Source organism: Topomyia yanbarensis, chromosome 3 (assembly GCF_030247195.1).
Source record: "Topomyia yanbarensis strain Yona2022 chromosome 3, ASM3024719v1, whole genome shotgun sequence".
Taxonomy (NCBI): Eukaryota; Metazoa; Arthropoda; class Insecta; order Diptera; family Culicidae; genus Topomyia; species Topomyia yanbarensis.
The window spans coordinates 285,396,636-285,417,958 of record NC_080672.1 but is presented as its reverse complement, the minus strand read 5'-3'; the positions used below and the strand labels follow the sequence as shown (position 1 = coordinate 285,417,958).

Here is a 21,323-nt window from a genome sequence, read left to right as displayed (position 1 = left end):
CGGAACTCCGTGCAAACCGGAGTTAAGCTTTGATATTCTGCAATAATACTTTCAGATGACATTGCTATTAATTACAAAAATAAATATTTTTGGGAAGATTTGAAAAGTTTCGTTCCCTTAATCAAATAAGACAATTTAGATTACCTTATTATCTTAGAAATATTGAAATTTGTTCACGAAAAGTGAAATTTGTGTACATGTTTGGTTTAATATTTTAGTCTAGATGATAGTACACATCGACAGTATTATTTTGTAATTGTTTCTTATATTTTAACAATTTTGAATGTACCCGTAAGGCCCAAAAAGTGTTTAGCAATTCTGCATTGCAGTTCGGTCTTGACCATCGTACGAGACAGTCTACTTCTATTGGTTCTGCTTATCGACACATCAAAGGTTATCTCTCTATTGTTTCGAAAGATCTATACATCCAAACAAAAGGTTATTGTTTGCTGCTGAAGTTTTTTTTTCACAACCGTGCTGACGGGTAAGTGCGAGAAAATGATCCACGATCCGGGAGGAGGAGGGCCATCTACATCATTTGGCTCTCGATTCGAGTGGTTAAACAACGACGAAATCGATAATAACGACACACCTAAGGTCCAGAGACAAAAAACAAAAAAACGACTGGCAAATCGAGAAGCCACGAACGAGACGCAGTTCACCAAATATCTTAGGATAGATGGAAAAAATAATGGCCCCAGATATCTAATTCTTTCGCGGGTAGATCCAGACACAAGTATGAAAAACGTTTCCCCTTTTTTCATAAAGAAGGCGATTTATGCAATTACTCCGAATGTGAGGATCACTAGAATACAAGACGGAACACTTCTGCTGCAAACGGTGGACAAACAACAGGCAGATAAATTATTAAAGCAAAGTTTATTAGGAAACCAGATAAAAATTAAAATTACCGATCACCCCACACTGAATACTACGAAAGGAACAATCAGCTGCTACGACCTTAAATTCCTAACGGACAAGGAAATTCTAGAAGGATTGAGTGACTCCCATGTCGTGGGGATCCAGCGAATAAAACGAAAGAACAGTAATAAAGAATTGGAAGATACTTCAGTATTTGTACTGACCTTCAATTTAAGCTATTTACCAGATTCAATCGATGTCGGTTTCTACCCATGCAGAGTAAGACAATATGTTCCAACACCGATTAGATGCATGAACTGCCTTAAGTTTGGACACAAAAAAGATCGTTGCCGTGGAAATAGGATCTGCGCCAACTGTGCTGAGCTCTACCACGATGAAACTAAGTGTAAACAAGAAGAAAGATGTGCTAACTGTCGTGGCTCTCATTCCGCATTAAGCAGAGAGTGCCCTGTTTTCATGGATGAATTCGAAATCCAACGAATTCGAGTCACTGATCGCGTTAACATGAAAGATGCGAGAAGAAAACGAAGGCTCCAGGCCCCTGCCGTATTCGTTCCCCAGCTGAACCAAAGCTTCTCCGAGGTCGTGAGGCACCGCTCCAATGATATGAACGTTCAAAGCTTCAAGCAGCCCCAGTCACAAAATATCCCGGACCAAACACTCCATCATCATAAGAAACAATCACCTGGAACAACACCACCATCAGGATTACATGAAAATCAAGAGACGCAGATACGAAGTCCTACAGACAGAAACAACCAGCTACATCAGCCGATCACAAGTAACACGATCGACAACTACAGCGACCAGCCGATCCAACAAAATGAGAAGACCCCGAAGCAACAAATACAACCCCAACCCAACAAGCAATCAGACGGAACAACACTACGACCAGAGATAAGACAAGAGACGACAACAACAATAGCAATGAGGTGCGAAACGGACAGCGACGATCAGCTATACCAACCGATTTCGAATACAACTAATGGAGTAAACACACACGAACGAACGCAAGGTACGAACAATGAAAGCACATATGACAGAGATAGAAATATAACTGAAACCATTTATGATAGTACGATAACGATGAACCCCTTAACTACACCAGCAAACAGTTTTGACACAGTATACCAAGCAGTTAGAAACTCAATATTCCTCAATGACCCCCCCGATCAATGAACGCTACCGCTAGGGATACTAGCTCACCACTAATTTTTATCTTATGAACCCTACAATTATACAGTGGAATACGAACGGCTTCTATAACAAATTCAATGAAATTAAGTTATTGGTCAATGAACTCAATCCGTATGTGCTATGCATACAAGAAACACACTTCGATCACTCGAAAAAACCAACTTTGAAAAATTTCTGTATCTATTATTCAATTGATAATTTCCACCTCCGCGCTTCTGGAGGCGTAGCAATCTGTGTCCACGAGAACTATCATTCTATTGAGATACCTTTAAACACGAACCTTCAAGCAGTGGCAGTTAAAGTATTTTACCCGTTAGAGTTGACTATATGCAACCTGTATTTACCGCCTAACACAGACATAGCCAAATCAGACATTCAAAACCTTATCAATCAACTAAATCCTCCTATTTTATTCACTACGGATGCTAATGCACATAATATAATGTGGGGCTCTCAAAAAGATGATTGTCGCGGAAAACTCATTGAATCGCACATTGAAGATAATGATCTAAATCTTTTAAATGACGGTTCAAATACACATTATTCCTTGGCGAATAACTCATATTCAGCAATCGATCTTTCCTTCGGGTCTCCTTGCTTACCAACACATTTTAGATGGACCATACATTCAGACTTATGCTCTAGTGATCATTTCCCAATTATTATCTCACCACTGAAGTGTTCCTTGCAAATAAGCAGACGCCCGAGATGGATCACGTCAGCCGCAGACTGGAAACTTTCCAAGATCAAATATCGGCAAATATTGCTCCAGAGAACGATGTGAAAATTAAAGTCAAAACGTTTTCTAAAACCATTGTTAACGCGGCTCAAAACTCTATCCCTAGAACCTCGTCAACTGTCAAAAGAATTAAACCCCCTTGGTGGAATCAAGAAATCGCACAGGCAATTAGAGAACGGAAAAAAGAGTTACGAAAATACAACAAATATATGACTACAGAAAATGAGATGTCATACAAATTAGCGAAGGCCAAAGCTCGTAGAACGATACGTGCAGCGCAAAAAGAATCCTGGCAGAAATTTGTTCCCTCAATTTCCCTGAATACGCCTTCTAAAGAAATTTGGTCTAAAATACAAAAAATATCCGGAAAATTCGCACCCCAATTCATAACTTCTTTGAAGATCGATAACTCAATAATAACAGACACCCAAAGTATAGCCGAGGAATTAGCTAAATCCTTTGCATTTACGTCCAGTTCTCAGAATTACACCGCACAGTTTCTTCAGTTCAAAGCACAATCGGAAGAAGTAGACCCTATTGGAATATTGCCAGATCGGTGCCCAGAACTCAACCATCCTTTCACCATGAATGAACTAGACAATGCTCTGCAAAGCTGTAGTGGATCTTCCCCAGGACCTGATAATATTCAGTATGACATGATTAAAAACCTTACTGTTGACGTAAAATACTACCTCCTAGAAATGTATAATGAACTCTGGACATAGCAGAAATTCCCCAAAGAGTGGCAAGAGTCTTTGATTATCCCAATAAAAAAACCTTTTAAAAATGCATTAAATCCTTCCAACTACCGTCCAATCTCCCTAACATCATGTTTGTGTAAAGTCATGGAGAGAATGATAAACAAACGTCTTGTATGGCATCTTGAATCACAAAATTTTTTCGATCCCAACCAGTCCGGTTTTCGAAAATACAGAAGCACACTTGATAGTATAGTTTCCCTCGATTCCGCCATCCAAGAAGCATTTGCTGCAAGAGAGCATTCAGTCTGTATATTTTTTGACATAGAAAAAGCCTATGACATGACATGGAGGCATAACATAACCAAACACCTATCGGATAAAGGCGTCACTGGAAATATGTTGGCATTTGTTAAACATTTTCTGCAGAATAGAACCTTCAGAGTTTCATTGGGAAATACATATTCATCCGTCACACGCAAGAGAACGGGATACCCCAAGGGTCAGTTTTGAGCGTTACTTTATTTTTGGTAGCAATCAACTCAATAAAATCATGCTTTGCTCCCCCTATCCTCCGCTTGATTTTCGCAGATGATTTGGTAGCATTTTTGAGAGGGAAGTCAATGATAGAAATCCAACAAACTTTACAGAACCTGTTAAACCAACTTAACACATGGTGCATGGAGACGGGCTTCAAATTTTCGGTTTCCAAGACCAAAATCATTCATTTTTGCAAATTGACCAGCTGCAATTCTGATCCAGCGCTATATTTAAATGGGCAAAAAATTGAGGTCGTAAATACCCACAAGTGCCTTGGTATGATATTCGATAACAAATTGAACTGGGATCGCCATATACGACAGTTGAAGGCAAACGCGCTTGGCGCGTTAAAAATTTTGCATACACTGTCCAATACAAATTGGGGAAGTGACCGAAAAACACTGCTAATATTACACAGAACACTAGTGGTCTCTAAACTTGACTATGGATCCGTAATATATTGCACAGCTAGGAAGACGTTATTAAACCAACTCAACTCAGTCCACCAGCAAGGAATTCGTCTTGCAACGGGAGCTTTCCGGACAAGTCCCACAACAAGTCTGTTGGTAGATGCTGGAGTAATGTCGTTGAAATTGCGAAGAGACTTTCAAACGTTGACATATGGAATCAGGATCCTATCGTTAGAAAACCATCCCCTCCACCTAATACTAAAGAATCAGATCAATAATTTCAAACAGACGAAAAAACGTCACTTCGCTGCTCGCTTCGATACTACTCGACAACTATATAATTTAAACATATCGAATATTCAAAACAGAAATTTTCACGCTATTCCGCCATGGAGCGGTCAAAATATACGAATCGATTACTCGTTGACCACTCATCGCAAAGACACTACACCGTGTGCGGTATTTAGATCAGAGTTTAACAGAATACGTGAACGTTATAAAAATTATTATTTCATCTATACTGACGGTTCGAAAATTGGGGAATCAGTTGGATATGCGATATAGAAAATAGAATTTTGAAAAATCATAACAAAATATAATGACATAAAACATACTGTAATTATTTTTTTTCCCTATTGTCGAGATCCGTAGGTAGCAGTAAAAGAGTTGCATTTGATAAATTTTGATTTTTTTAAATGCATTTCTTTTTAAGGATTAACTGTACTGCTTGCATTGCATGTTCACACGTCACGAAATCAGTCCTACTATTGCTAACTTTGCTTACAAATTTTAAAATATAAAGACTTATGTTTGGGGTGGGATTTTTTTATGGCGTGATTAACATTAACAGTAGGTACCAAAGCATAATAAATATTAGGAATTTTGTATCTTTCTTCAGCTGATCGCCACTTGGTCAAGTCTCCCCATAAAATCTTGGTCAAGTCTCCCCAACATTAGTTATTGCGTTAAATTTCATGCGAATTCTAGTAATAACTATTCCAATGTTCCAGTTTATGTAAAATCATTTCACTACTTCACAAGGATTAAGATGGTATATTAGTCCTTTAATAGTAATTAGTAGTCGAGTAGATATGTCCATACAAAGTTTGATAAAAAATTACATCATTTATTGCAAATTTATTAATCACGTAATATTTTCTGCAAGGAAAGGATTTATCACTCCAAACTTTTAAAATTACCTTAAGGGATCGAAACAAGTATAAAAATATTTTTGAAAAAAATTTAAGAATCGAATAGAAGACGCCATAGCCGAAAATAGAATTTTGCGCTTGGTCAAGTCTTCCCATGTTTCCTACAGCCAAAATTATGAATATAAAAGGAATCTACCAAAAGTTTGTTCAATCTTCACGGCTGAACTGATAGCAATTGAAGAGGCAGTGAAATCTGCATCTTGCTACGACTTGTCTTTATTCATTATAGTATCAGATTCCTTGAGTGCTCTCAGAGGATTGGAAAATTTGTTTTCCGAAAACCCAATTGTGCAAAGAATTCACGACTTGTTGAACTCTCCCCAATATAAACTCAAAAACCCAGTTTTTCTTTGGGTGCCTTCGCATAAGAAAATTGAAGGAAATGAGAAGGTTGATCGTTTGGCAAAAGAATCTCTAGATGAACAGGAAATGCAGGTTGCAACAACAACTTACGATGCCACTAAAACCGCGAAAGCTATAATCAAATTGAAACGTGATAACGAATGGTTAGATGTCACCGACAATAAACTTAGAAATATCAAAGCCATAACTCAAGAATGGATCTCCTCTAATCGGAAACATAGAAGAGAAGCCGTCGTTCTTTCACGATTAAGGATAGGGCATACCAGATTGACTCATAGTTACCTATTTAACCAAGACCCTCCTCCTCATTGTGAAGAGTGTGACGTACCACTAACAGTGAATCATTTAATGTTCCTTTGTAAAAAATATCAGCTACAGCGAAATACTTTCAAAATAACAGAACAGGCTTTAGGAGATAACTCACAAATGATTGATAGCGTCATGGAATATTTAAAAGAGATCCAATTATACTCAGAAATATAAAAGTATTTATTCGCACTGTAGGGAATAGCGAGAGTTTAATGATATTTAACATATTGTAAGCAGATTCCATTATATGTTGTATTTCTAGTAGTTTTTAATTAGTATTAGTTTCAACTTTGTATACAAAAGTAATCAGGCGCTGATAGCCTATGAAGTGCTGAGTGCCTTTAAATCATATAAATAAATAAATAATTCTGCATTGTTGGTGTAGGTCGCACTTCGGTCAAAATTTGAACTAGTTATAGCAATATATCTGTTTACATATACTTGAGTGCCTAACCTTGAAAAGAAATATTCCGCTACACAAACGTTGGAAAGCATCTTGAATTGGCGTCAATTAATTTGATCAGTCATAGACAAAAAACCTTTCTTTAATATTTAAAAAGCTTGAAATAAATCTGAATACTAATTTTTATTTGAACATTATAATGTGCTTTTTGCTAACTTCACATTTCCCGCGAATAAAAAAAAATTAAAAGTCTACGTATACTTTTGGGATGGGGGGGGGGGGTTAGTAAAAGTCTATTATGGTCTACTAGGGGGGAGGGGGGGTTAAAAATTCTCAAATTTCGGTCTACGTGGTTTATGAACGGTCCCTTACGAAGTTTCGTAAAAATAAGGAAAAGTCAAATTTCGGTTTTTTGTAGTTTTTGTACCCAAAAACCAAACAATATACTCAAAAAGTATAACAAATCAGTATTTTAAAGTTTAGAGTAAAAATCATTTCAAATTAAAATGATTCGGTAGACTATTCTGGCTTAATAAGCGATCTACGAAAAAAGTTTCGAGTGATCAAAGTCACCCCGTTTACGATACCAATTACTCCATTCTATTAAATTTCGTCACATTTTCCGTTCCTTATGATAAAACCCTTTTTTCGCGAGTACTGAAACCCGCATGATAGTGTTGACTAATGGGAAGGTATCTCCGAAGACCGACATCCTTTCAGGCTTAATAGACGTCGATTTGAATATTTCCCAGATGGCGAAAATAATGCAGATAAGTTTCCTTTTCGATACAAATTATATCCATCTAATACAACCGGCCTCTGGATGGTCTAATTCCGGATCAAAAATAAGCCATTTAACATCATCAATATATCGTGTGATCTATCTAAACAATACTCGACCGCGTACGAAGAAGTATTTTGTCTACGTACCTGCTCGGGAAGTAGAAATTGATGGTGTTGTGTCCGAGAGGGTTGAGGTTGGCACCCTCCAGAACCCTTTGTTTCAGTCAGTGTAAATTCTGGTATGCAAGCAATTGCGTTATGCAAAAAATCGATGAGTTTAAGAAAACAATTTATTTTTCATCAGCCTCATTTCGAGCCTTTCGCCGGATCTGTTCTTCTAAACTTTGTTCTTTTGGACGGAGCTCGTCTACCTGTTTGCTTTTCTGTGTTGCGGGGCATGAACTGCCGTCGCTGAAAACAATGAGCCATAGAGTTACCCATTGTATAAACAAGGAACGGTGTGGAGAAAAACTGAGGGAACATTTTCTAATTTTCATAAAAGCAAATCATTTCCTCTCCTACCCGACCAGGAGAAAATAACTGGGCAATAACCCGAACATACTATTTTTTGGTATTCATACCAAAACTTAGTATTAATTGAATATTATACCTCATTGAGGTATTAAGCAGGTATTGAAGAAACATTTTTCAATACCTGCTTAATACCTCAATGAGGTATGATACTTTATTTTAGTATTATTTATGTATTCCAGTTAATTTTACAAATACCAAACCAATACCTTATTGAATACCTCCATAGAGTGAATTTTATTATTGGAAGGTTGAAAAATGTTTTATTATTATTCGGGTATTATAATAACTCGTTTCATCATCAAATAGTTATTTGTAGAACATGTCTGTGTTATTCTTTTTTGGTATTTTACCTCTTATGTAGAGCTCATTTATACCATATTGTGGTAAACAGTCGTTGGTATTGATACCTAAATTTAGTATTCCGCAGTTATTTTCTTCTGCTCGGGTGAGCTTCCTCGTAAAGGTTTATGAGTGTTCCTTGATGGATGCTTTCACAATACCTACACACCAAAATTTAGTTGTCGTTTTCAGAAAACTTTTGCCGAATTTTCATCAACTGAAAGTTTCAGCAATTTAATACGCTGAATCTTCAGCAATTTGAATTTTATCTATTTGACATATTCACTTTCCAGAAAATTCAGAAATTCAAATTGTCAAATTGACAGCGCGAGTACCGAATTCACAATAATCCAGCCAGAAATACTGTCAATTTGACATTTTCTCAATTGCTGATTTTCGGCAAAGTGAATTTGTCAAATGGATTCAATACAAATTCCTGATTTTTTGGCAACTTAGATTACTGAAACTTTCAGCTGATGAAAATTCAGCACAATTTTGCTGCCTTCGGCCGAAAAAAAATTGGTGTGTAAATAAGTGGCTCCTGGTCTGGAAAAGTCCACATGGGACATCCAAAACTCTAAGTTTCTCTATATTTCAGTCCTTTTATTTTCCTAGACATTAAACAATGAATTTGCATTGTATAAAACTTGGTTATCTTCCGACGTAGATCTCCTGCAATTTTAACATTATTAGCCAAAGCTATGAAAACATTATGGAGGAGCGTTTTGGGGATTAAAATGTGCTATTATTTCAATCGATTTAGACTTTGCTCGCTACCAGGTATGGAAGTTGTCGCTTGTCATGTCCGAATCAAAGGCAAAGGTTCATTGACATTGTGTCCATATACATCGCACCTCAGCTGGTTTTACATAGAAAACTTCAGCACCCACGGTATGCCATGAGGCTGTCTTCACGATGATAACCGATCTATCTTACTGCATGACATTCACGACAATTTGATATGATCATCTGGAATACGGCGGAAATGACACGAATGCCTACTCCACTAGCGCGGTCAAGCGCGTTAGATTTATCGTTGTACTCGACCTCGCTACAATTAGTGTGCCCATTCATTGAAAGAGCTACGCGTCCACTATATCCGAAACTATCGAATCAAAACAAGAAATTCCTCCGCTGGAAGCGCACAACGTTTTGACTGGTTTGATTCTCTACAGTGCGATTAAAAGTCAGACGAAACGTGTACCCAGCGCGAACAACCGTGGACGGTCTCCCAATGCATGGTGCGCAAAAGAGTGCTCAGAATTGTACGCGAATGGTCCTAAGAGGACTTTTTGAACGTCCGATCGCCTGGATGAAAAACTTGATGAAAGCTGAAAAACGCGGTTATTGGTACCGGTTCGTCGACGGATTACCGAGAGAAACAATATTTCGTCTGGTGGCTAGGCCCACTTTTTGTACTCGATTAAAACTTTTATTGGAATACACGGAACCAAGAACCGTTTTCCACGATAATAGATCCACATTCAAACGTTAGACGTTTTGCGCTAAGCGAGTGCGCATATTACCGTAACGTTCGTCAGATGATGAGAGCTATGAATAGTTTCTATACTAATTATTATGACAGTAGTGGTGAGATCGATCATAAAAAAGGCTGTTCTTCAAACATTATCCCCAAAAAACTTATGGTTTTATGTTTTCCTATCAACAACCATGCCCACATCGTTACAGTTCCAAGGAGGCTCTTCGTTCGATGGAGCATGGAAAACACTCCTTATTTTTCCTGAGAAAAATATGGGAGTTCCTGATTTCTTGATCTGAAAAATCGTACCAGATACAAATATTAGTTTTGAGTTTATTCGCATTGCTGCATTCCGGGTAATGAGAAAGGGGACATTTAGATTAGAATGGTAATGAGTAGGTGAAATTTATGAAAGATCGCGTAGCTTCAACGATTTTTTAGTATTTCTTGTCAAAGAACGCTCAAAAATTGGAAAATTTAGTGGAGAACAATGGAAGTTTAGGAATCCCCAACGCTTCAACAAACCTTGGTTAATGATGGTCGGTACCTCCTTCGGGTGATATCTCGGGTCATGTTCAATCTTACATTGAATACGCATCTCCGGCGTATTGGGGTCATGGAGAGCGGTCTCTGCGCTTGTGATGACAGTTTATCGTGATATTAAACATGTTGTCTGGTCGTGCGTCTAGAGTTCTAGCGCACCGTTTATTCAAAACGTCATATCTAACAAATGTAAACAAACTGAGTTTATTATGCCAAATAAAAGCTAAGGATTGACTCTGATAATCTACAAATAATAGAAAAAGATAATAACTCTTTACGTGTTGGTTTAATCTTAAGTCAAAATACCACATATTGTGTACCAAAATTTTGCTAACATTTTGTAGATGTGATGTTTTGCATTGTGATGTTTTGCCAAGTCGACTGTACTTAGCATCTTTTTTCAAAAAATAAGCCTCATATCTACACTCTCGATTGCAATACAGCATAGGAAACACATCACATCTACAAGCCCGCCTGTCAAAACGTCATAGTAAAATGTGCCATCTACAAACGGTGACCACATATGTAAAAGAGCATAATAGCAAAAGCGATCGGCAAAATGTAATAAAATAATTATTATCAATTATCTCTATATTATCCGAGGTAAAACCATGTAATATGCTTATACGATCCTGTAATGAGTAAATGCAGAGGTAATGGTTGAATTAATAGCCTTCTATGTGCTTTAATTGTTAAATAATTTTAAAAGTTACAAGGGAATTTTCACACGCGATTTTCTTCATTTGACGTTTCTGTTAGATATGGTGTAATGAAAAACAGCTCTAGAGATATACATGCAATCAATCAAGTTTGAAAACTTAAATTTATTCTTTTATTTTTAAGAAAGTAAGTCTTTTTTTATTTTTCTTATTTATTAATAATAGTCTCATTCTTACATCGTTATCAAACTAATAATTAATGAGACATTACACGGTGCTACAAAAAATTAAACATCGCATGAACTTTTCAAGAGAATTAGCATGTAGGACTAGTCAAACACAACATAAAACCACGTTTGAAAAGTTTAATACATCAGGGTCGAAATTTTTGTAATCCGAATAAAGAAGCGTAAATTTAATATACCCCCAAAATCTTGATTTATAAACAAAACAAAACCTTTTCTGGAACCATGGGCAGCAAAAAAGTTAGCTACGTTATCATTTTTCAGCCGATTTGCGATTTTCAACGGTTCTGGTAAAAATAAAAATAAATGTTTCCAACGGTATGCTACATTATACTGGTTTGTAATATTGTGTAATTTTGGAACAACAATATGAAAATTGCAATTTTTCGCGATTTTTTCATGCAAATTTTGCAAACGGTTCAATTTTTTTTCCAATGGCACGTCCTTGTTTTAATAATAATTCATTTATTTACGCGTCCAATGACATTTTATTGATCAAAATGGGTCGGAAAATGCCGGAGTTATTCAATTTACCCCAAATTAGGAAGATGGTGATCCTTATGGGATCAGTCTGTTAAGACGCAACGCTTATTTCACTTATTTATTTTATTTTTGAATTGATCTGGTATAGATTCGAATGGTGATCGATAGTGATCAGTTTATTGTGGTGTTTCCTCGCGCGATGTCTCACACGTTTTTAAGGTTGCACGGAGAATGCGCAAAATTCGCAAACGAAAAAAGCAGTTTTTTTCCACACCGTATGTCAGATCTTCATAAAAATCAATCAGCAGTACTGTAACAACATTCTACACACGCTGATTGATTTTTATGAAGATCTGACATACGGTGTGGAAAAAACTGCTTTTTTCGTTTGCGAATTTTGCGCATTCTCCGTGCAACCTTAAGCTAACATAACAAAAAGGAACACTTTGGTTTGATTTAGTGCCGTGCCTCCGTAAGTGCATGTGTAACATCAACAGTTTGAGCACAGAAAAGGTCGGCTTCTACCATTAATGATCATTCTCTCCCATCTCTCTCATTGCAATGTTCAATTATTCTCTCACTTTCTGATTTTTTTTTCTATCTGCCTGCATGCGCTAAATTCAGTTATGCTTAGTCCTTAAGAACGGTGCAACAAGTGAAGACACAAATCGTCGAGATTGCCTCGCGGTTGAGTGTATTCGGTTTTGGTGGCGATTTGAAATCAAATTGTAGATTATTCGCGTTATGTCATGCCTATGTCGTTTGAGGAATCGACTAGTGATCAGCGGAGTGACTAATCGTCCACAGTTTACGGAATTTTATCGGGTGGGAATTAGTGGCAACGGTTATTGCTTGACTGAAGTGATCCGGTTACTTTATGGTGACAGTGTTTTTTTTGCTGGCACCCCCCTTCGGTGGGAAAATTTTTGATGAGCAATCGATAACAGTTCAATCTCTGAGAGCGAACAGCCTATGTGTGGAGAGTTTTCATTTTATGTGATTACCAGAAGGAAGTTTTTGCTGCAATATTGTGGTTATCATAATACAACATGAAAGGTTTGGTTGGGCGGCAAGTAATAATCAAAATAATACATATTCAAAGCAGCTAACGAGCCCACCTAGTAATGACAAATAAGTAAAGGAGAGAACGAGACATAAACGATAAAAACGATATCCCCTCGCAGCCCATCAGCATCGGCGAAGGTATACAACAAGCGCGCCGCCAGAGAACGGACACGGCCGGAGAAGTGTGAATCAAAATGAATGATCAAGTGAGAAGAAAAGTATAAGTTGAGAAAAAGATAAAACTGTCGGTTCAGTTGTATCCGAGAAGTCTACTGCAACACAACACATTACGGAAAGCAGGCTGAAGCCGACTGGAGTGCAATAAAAATACATTTTACAAGAAGGAGAACCGTACATACAATACACACAACGCGGCTCGAAGAGCGATCGTTTACCGCCGCAGAGTATACAAAATAAATATCAGAAGTTAATTGAAGTTTCCCATTTGAGCAACATACATCGTGTATACAGCAATTAAGTGCAGCAAATAAATAACTGGTTTAATTTCTGCTCTGCTTACTATATTTTGCGCCTATCAATGAAAGAAGTACTTAACAGCGACGGAACGCGAAGGGACATCAATTATTGAAAGTTGATTCACGCGATTTGTGATTTCGGTGCAATTTTCCCCAGCATATAAACAAGTGCAAGCTACATATAACTTTTTGAACAATTGGAAGGATTAGTTTGCGATCCTGTGACGAGATCCCCTTATGGGCACAAAGAAAGTGCATTCGAGTTAACAATCTGCTGGGGCAGAACGAGCTCGTTAAGTTTAAAATTTATCGATTTTTTTGCTGTGCGTGCCGCAGTTATAAAGAAGTCACCAGCACGAAGCTAGAGAGCCACTTATTTATAAAAATATAAACAGGAAAAGCGCAAGTGACGGAAAATACTTAGGTGCTCGTAGCGGTGGTATACCCAAAGAGCAATTCCAGCAGCGTACGGTAGCGATCGCTGAATAGGCAGGAAATCAAGTCTGTGTTTCCGTCCTTCCCGTCGTCTCCAGCTCCTTCAGTTACAATCTTAATGATTGTTGTAAATAAATAAAACAATTTTATTGTTCTTGTGCGAAAGAAGGTAAAATAACCGCAATCTGGAATAGTGCAAAGAGTCAAACGTTTTAACAAGCTAAAAAACTACAGTGAAGTGCTTTAAAGACGACTCACAGAACGGTCACATCACGTTTGTGGAAAACGACGGTCACATCACTTAAGGAGAAATCCGCACCACGTTCTTACTTGGTAGTTGATTAAACTGCTGTGTGGTGTTAATTTTTTTCGCTATTGAAGAAATCGGACTTCCGACGGGTTGATACAAATGTAAGTAAACGCACGCGAGTTTTTGTTGTTATTATTTCTTACCTAGCATGTAAGTAATGTTACACGTAAGATTCTGTATGCTTTCACTTGTATTGAATAGCCATTGCATCAGCCACTATTGTTTGTAAGTCTGAATTTCAATCTTATCACAGTGAAGGTTTAGAGAGTCAAGTGATCTCTTACAATGGTATGAGATCACTTGACTGGGATACCACAAAGCCTGTCCTTATTAACTTCATTTGCAAAAATCGTAACTCATGTAAGACAGAACTTGATAAACAGCATTTTTTCGGTGCGTGTTTTACATGATGACTTGCAAATTAGATGCAAATTATAACATTCGTGTTTGCCTGCACAGTAACAACTAAATTGACTGCAAGCCTGAAGTTTTTCAATATAGCCACCGAACTAGTTTGTGGCACCGCCTTGATCACGTAGACTGAGTGGCGGCATTCAATCGCGATCCTATATGTAAATAGCTACGGCAACGAAGAAGACGTTCTGCTTTATGCTCAACCGTTTTCCAGGTTTGCTGCGAAACAGGAAAATCAACCAATGCATACAAAATCGCATCTCAGTTTTTTAGTTGGATTCGGTACTTTTTACGTTTATTACGTTTTTTATTGCAGTGATTTCATAAGCTATGTTTTTATCAGTGGGGGTAGAATTGAAGCTTGAATTTAGTTATGAATATTCTCTTAGTTTTTGTGTATCGTATAATGAACATATATGCGACGGATGATAATCAGTTAAAAACTAGATTAATGAGCCCAGAACATCTTCCTGTTAAACAGTTATTTAAAAATAGAAATAAGTTAAGACGACGGGTAGGTAATATCTGTGATATAACCGGAGTGTCGTGATTGAAGTTTTAATTCAGTTCTAATAATCTTCAACGAAATTGCACACAAAACCAGTAGTCACCCAGCTTTCTGGCCCTCGTTTTAGCACGAACGTTTTGCTTTATGGTCTGGTTCTCATCGGGCCACCACTGAGTCGATTCCTAGTCGCACCAGGAGTGTCTGCTCCAAATTTAAGCCAAATAGGACAAGTTTAGCTACCGGACCAACGGGTTCGAAGTTTGCATGGGACTTTTCGACAATTCACGTGGAAAAAACTCACTAATTTGTATTTTCGCCGGTAAGTGACACTATACATAAGTTTATCACTGCAAGTGAAAATAAGAAAAATAATTTTGTTGTCTACAACTTTGTCGAAGGCTGCAAACTAATCGAACTGCCGTAAGAGTAGCTGTTAAACTTTTAATGAAGTGATATCTGAGTCAGTTTCGCATGGGGCCTAACAGCACATGGTAGTTATTCAGTAAGCGAAATAATAGTTGCATTTGGCTAAAAAGCATATTTGAATAAAAAATTCTATGAGTAATCCTTTAATTAGAAAATGTTAATTCTACATTTCACCACATAGAGAGCGCCAACAATAAATTCTCAACGGAAAAAGATAGAAATTTGGTGTCTTCTACAAGTATTTTTCAGAATTTTTGTGAACATGTCCATATTTCATCTCTCTTCCTTTAAAAGTTAGTGTTGGTGCCCTCTACACAGTGAGATATGTAACTAAAATTTTATTATCAATAGATTACTAAATAAGTTCCAAAATACTATTCAGGTAAACCCAATTATTATTTCGCAAAAAAAATAAAGTTTTTTTTGTATTTATTGTTGTATTTCAATATATTGTTTAGTTTACATTACACTTCTAATTCAGTATATTGGGTGTTCAGCCACAAGTAGTGACTTTTGATCTTTATTGTTCTATGCCTTCACAGTTAAGTGATTTTTGCTGCACGAAATTTTAACCCATGTCGTCGCTGTTGTGCTATCTAACGACAAGCGCCATTCAGCACTTTTCGAGAAAGGCGATTTTAAAAGTTTAAGATAGAATATCTTGAAATTTATAAATATTAGAAGCTTTTCAGAGTAGGCAATGGATACTTCTATCTTTTCTGTAGTAATCTCTCGATTTATGCGAAGATCGGTTAACTATATTGACAGTTTTTGCTTAAAATGTAAATCAAAGTCGCTCGCGTACGTGTCATAAGTGTGTATTGATTGATAAACTGTATAACTTGTCATAAATGTGCGCAGAAGATTTCATATAAAAACGAATCATAACTGATTCGTAGAATTATGCGTTATAGATCACTATGTCCAATGTTGTACTCTTCCATGCGGTAGTAGCAATATCAGGTTACAAAATTGTATTGGAACACAAAGTTTTCACAATTTTCCTCCTTTGTTCAGGAAGAACAATAAACAAAAGTTGGTTTCATTAATAATTTTGAGACAAGATATATCGAACAAGTTTATTGTTGGCAGGCGACTAGACGAAAAAAATATTCTTCTTGTATAATCTTTCATTACATTTCGTAAAACTTTCCAAAAAGAGTGGAAATCTTAAAAAAAAATATGTTCAATAATCTTGAAAACATAAGCCAACAATTCGCAGAAAAAAACCATGGTGGGAAAAGTTTCGCTCCCAAGACAATAATAACCTAGCTAATGATTATGGTTGATCTGTTTAGGAATTATGTACGTCATCAGAGATATCTGTTGGCTTGCTATAAGCTTTTTGGCTTAAAGCAAGCCAACAAGCTAGGATTGTTGTCTCTTTTTTCATTGTCACAAGACAGCACAACTCGATCACTCGATAAATTGGCGCTTGTCGTAATCGTGCTTTGCTATATCTCAGTAACCTAGTAGAATTTAAAAATTCTGAAAACGCCACATTGTAGAGATCTTAAAATTAAGTAACATGCCACATCTAACTCAGTTTGCCCCAAAATGGGGTTTGTCATAAGATAGCACAACAGCGACGATGTGTCATGTGAATAACGGACTAAACAAATTTTAAAAACTAACTCATAAACTAAAAAGACAGCCAATCGTTGCAATTGATGATTGTAACAAGTTTTATCTAAAATTGATAAGGTATAGTACTGTTCTTCATAATTTCTATTTCTGTGCTTGCCATTCTGCGCAATTCGTTTGTGCTAAATCAGGGCAGGCACTTCAAAATCATTTCCAGAATTTTGTTCAGAAGCGTTTTGTACCTGGTAGCACAACTTACCCAAATTGGCATTGCATGTAGCATTGCCGGTCTACATATGTGTTTATAAATTAATAGTTTGTTCTTCTGGCAGAGCCTTGAATTCCTGTTTATAAGAGGGCATAAAAATTCAAAAAAGTTTAAGTTCACCCTACAATGTTAATGTAATATTCAAAAGGCTATGGTTTTCTTCATATATTGTTATTAATTATTATTATTTATAATTATTTTTCTACCCATTTCTCTACGATAGACACAAAAATATGTATGTAGTTTTTTCAATTTTCAATAATGAGATGATAATCTTTGAATTAGGTCAATTTGAATAGATATTTTGCTTCGACAGTTATGATTTCCAATATAAAAATCTTTCTACTTACCTGTTAATAAAGAAAAATATAAGAAAACAATTTGGAATATAATTTTTGGAGAGCTCTTGCAGCACTAAGATGTTACGCGTATTGTGTACTCGACGCATCAAAAGAATACAACCTGTTTAGCAACATGATATAGACAAGACTCACGTGCTGGACAAAGTCTACTGAGAAACCCACTCAATTATGTTAAGCTAAAAAAAGCAAGCGAACTTAAACTTTTGACCGGTAGTGTATTTGTTGCATTTTGCTTGGATACCTTCAATGTGATCCTCAAAAGAAAACGTTTTATTGTAAATCACACCCAAATATTTAATTTGTTCTGAGCACGTTACAATGAAACCATTAAATTTAATGATATGGTTATTATTTGGTTTAAGTACTCGGCTTATGCGTAAAAACAAAAAATGTGCTTTTGCCGCATTAGCTTTTTGCACAATCAACAGGGTTTGTCGTAAATAATTTTCAGATTCTTACCTGAGACAAGAATGCTAATATCATCACAAAAAAGTGATTACTTACAGCTTGTGGATAGATTTGGCAGATCAGTGGTTAAAATATCATCCTAGACAAAGTTGTAAGTAATAAAACTATCTTTGTTATTTTCACTTGCAATGATAAACTGATGAGTCTCAGCTAGCAGAGAAAATGCAACTTAGTGCATTTTCTCCATGTAAATTGTCGAAAAATTTCATACAAACTTCGAACACGTTGATCCGGTAGCTGGACTTGTTCGTTTTGGCTCAAAGCAGAGACTCCTGGTAGGACTAGGAATCGACTCAGAGGTGGGTCGACTGACTCTTAAAAATTTGTATTTTTCTGGGCAATCTAGTGACCAAGAACTGACCAAATTCAACGGATGCATCCATATGGACAATGAAACGTATGAGAAGTTGTACTGCAAACGGCTTCCGGTAGTATTATGTTGCCGGGGTCGCAGAGATGTTTCTGAGAAATATGAATTTATTTAAACGGATAATTGTGACGGTAAACTATGATCTGGCAGGGAATCTGCAGCCGTGGCCGGAAGATCCATATACATATAAACGATATGAACGGGACAGTTATACATCAACGAATCCTTGAAAATTTATTGTTTAGCAGATCTATATTTTGCATATTTCATTTCAAATCAAAGATACCCCCGTCAACGGAGAACAATTATAGAAGTTGACTGAAACATAATATGACACGCGTCATAGCTCCAAGCTAAATGCTAGATATGATAAATACGGTGCTCACTATGTTCACATTATAGTGAAACTTTTTATGCATTTTATGCATGTTGCTCTCTTATACCCAGTACAAATGGCTTTGACATTTAGACTGTTCGAATTCCTGTCGTAGCCGCTCATTTAAATACAATGCAACGGAGCTCAAACCGAGATCACTAAACTTGGCTATAATTCGCTATGCGTTTCGAGCAATGCATTGACCTTTAGTCGATTGTTGCAGTTGAAAATGCAATTCAAATCTAGACTGCCATTTGTTTATAGAATGCCAGCAGATGTGAATGTTCTTAAATTTTATTGTTTCAGATTTGGTCGTCGATCGCTAGGGCAAAGCAGCAGTGTCGAGAGATTCGAGCTGACTCACTGGAACTGTTTTCAATCTCGAGTGATCCATCTCGATAAACTGGTTCAGATTGCGTTGTAAATTCCTAAAGGGGTGTGTCACTTCTGTCGTTGACATCATTTTTTTGCCGCGCATCGTCCATGCGTAAGTTTTACGCCATTACAGGCGCAAAGACACACACACGTACGTAAGCACGCACTAGACTTGATCTGCCGTTGAGAAGGGTTTTCTTTCTAGTTGCTGGGCGAACCCATCAAGTCTGGTTTGTTGTTTCTAGAAAATGAAAATCAACTGCAAAATTGCAACAATCTCTTTCTCATGTTCCTCCAAGGCCCCCCGTCCTATGCGCAATTTAGTGTTTCGTCGCACCGTAGATAAGTCATTCGTAGCGGGGAAGGAGGAAAATAACAAGATAAATAATTATAAATAATTGATTTATTTATCTTCTCGTGTCATTCATGGAAACTGGGAATGGCCCGAGCGGAAAGAGTAACCAGCTAATGATAACTGTGGCGCGTAACTTTGATGATCGATGCAAGCCCTGCTGGAACGTGGGATCACGATAGGGGGAATATCATATTAGAAGGAATGACACTGCAGATCACTTACAGAGCAAAGTACCACTGCATTTTATTTGCCTCCCCGATCTTCTCGAATGTTGCGATGATTGAGAGTGAGATTTACTTCGCCGCAAATACTGGTTGGGACTATTTTTACCATCTATGGTAATCAGCATCCAGTGCGATGGTTTCTATTGGGCATCGAGTGCAATTGATCAAGTGCTAATTATTATGCTCATGATCGGAAATGGATCTCATTTGGAAAAGTGTTTGTTCAACATATTTTACTTATCTGAAGGGCGTAATTGGAATGGGTTAGATAAGAGCTCGGAGCTGCTTCGATTTCGGGGCAGACTCCGCAGCGTACAACTTAAAATACATGCACCGGGCGTACAAGGATACCGTGAAAGTATAATATTCCGCGATCCTAAGGAATGATGTTTGAAATTCTGTGCACCGTTTTTTCTGTTTCGTTTCTCGATAGGACATGAAAGGTACAACTTAAGCTAGAATACTTGATTGAATAATAGCTCACAAAGAAAGAAAATAAAGTCTAGTCTGAATTGCAAAGTGAAATGTTTGATTATGGTACTGTGTGGTATTATATGCGGTCACGGTACAATCATGTAGCGGCCCAATTTCGAACAACCTGAAAGTCCTTAATACATTCGGTCATGGTTCAGAACATTTGTTCGTCGCATGACCCTATATGCCGTCTTTTTATCTATTTTTCATACCTTCCTCTACACTCGTTGAAATCGAATGCTACAAGGCTCGTGTTGTGGCATTGTGCGCGTGCCCACATGCTGCACCTACACTGAAAACCTCCTACCGGTGCTGATACTCAATTAACGTACTTTAAACGTTACACAGGAAGGAATCACTTTGTCTATGACAACAGAGAGCGAAAAACAACATAAAATAACATGAAGGGACGACTAATAGTGGTCTAAGCAAGTGGGTGCGTAAACCTAGGAAAGTATTTGCAATTCTTGCGAACCGCCAATTTTCCTCTTCTAACACATCTCAACAACCGAATCATTCACAAACTGCGCAATAAAACAAGCGGCATTTCAATTGACCTTTCAGTGATGATAACCTGACAATAAACACACTGTTCTAATCATTGTTAACCCAAATTGTTCAATCGTTTCTTGGAAATACATTTTATTGCGCTATATCCAGAGGAAGAGAAAGGATAAAAACTGTAAAAAGGGCTACGGCCAAAAATATAAAATAATTATCCGCGAATTCCAAAAATATCTTTTCCCGTCTATCTTGTTCTCATCGTACGCAGCAGCAGCAGCAGAGTGGCCTACATGTGAGTAGTATAATTTACAACCATCAGCATTGACTTGGTGACAGCAATGCCACTGCAATGGGGTTCAAAGGGCCGACAAGTCTCGTACCGTACCTCAACCCTAGTGCGGCTCTGGGCCAGTATGTCTCGAAGACAGTTTCGCGAAATCTTGGCCAAAGCATGCAGACAGGATGTCAGTCATGCTGACAAAAGATACACACTGTCGCTCTGGCTCAATCT

At 37.2% G+C, this 21,323-nt stretch overlaps 2 protein-coding genes across 5 annotated transcripts in view; both read left to right on the top strand.

Annotated features, from left to right (window-relative positions):
- Positions 1-21,323, top strand: part of LOC131686761 (ion transport peptide-like) — a 90,588-nt gene that overhangs the window by 25,582 nt on the left and 43,683 nt on the right. Inside the window, exon 1 of one of the 4 annotated variants that reach the window (XM_058970732.1) lies at positions 12,487-14,205. The exons of the other annotated variants lie outside the window; for them this stretch is intronic. The gene's annotated coding sequence lies outside the window, so the exon portion shown is untranslated. Of the gene's footprint in view, positions 1-12,486; positions 14,206-21,323 lie in introns of those variants that run through there. 4 annotated transcript variants of the gene reach the window in all.
- On the top strand, positions 499-13,071 carry LOC131687964 (uncharacterized). Its single transcript, XM_058972070.1, has 2 exons — positions 499-1,872; positions 13,003-13,071. The coding sequence occupies exons 1-2, from the start codon at positions 499-501 to the stop codon at positions 13,069-13,071; spliced, it is 1,443 nt and encodes a 480-aa protein (XP_058828053.1).

Excerpts from the sequence above, each read along its gene's own strand:
- LOC131687964 (XM_058972070.1), top strand. The coding sequence starts at position 499 with ATGATCCACGATCCGGGAGGAGGAGGGCCATCTACATCATTTGGCTCT. Across the intron at positions 1,873-13,002 it reads TTTCGAATACAACTAATGGA|CCCATCAGCATCGGCGAAGG; the intron begins GTAAACACACAC and ends ATCCCCTCGCAG.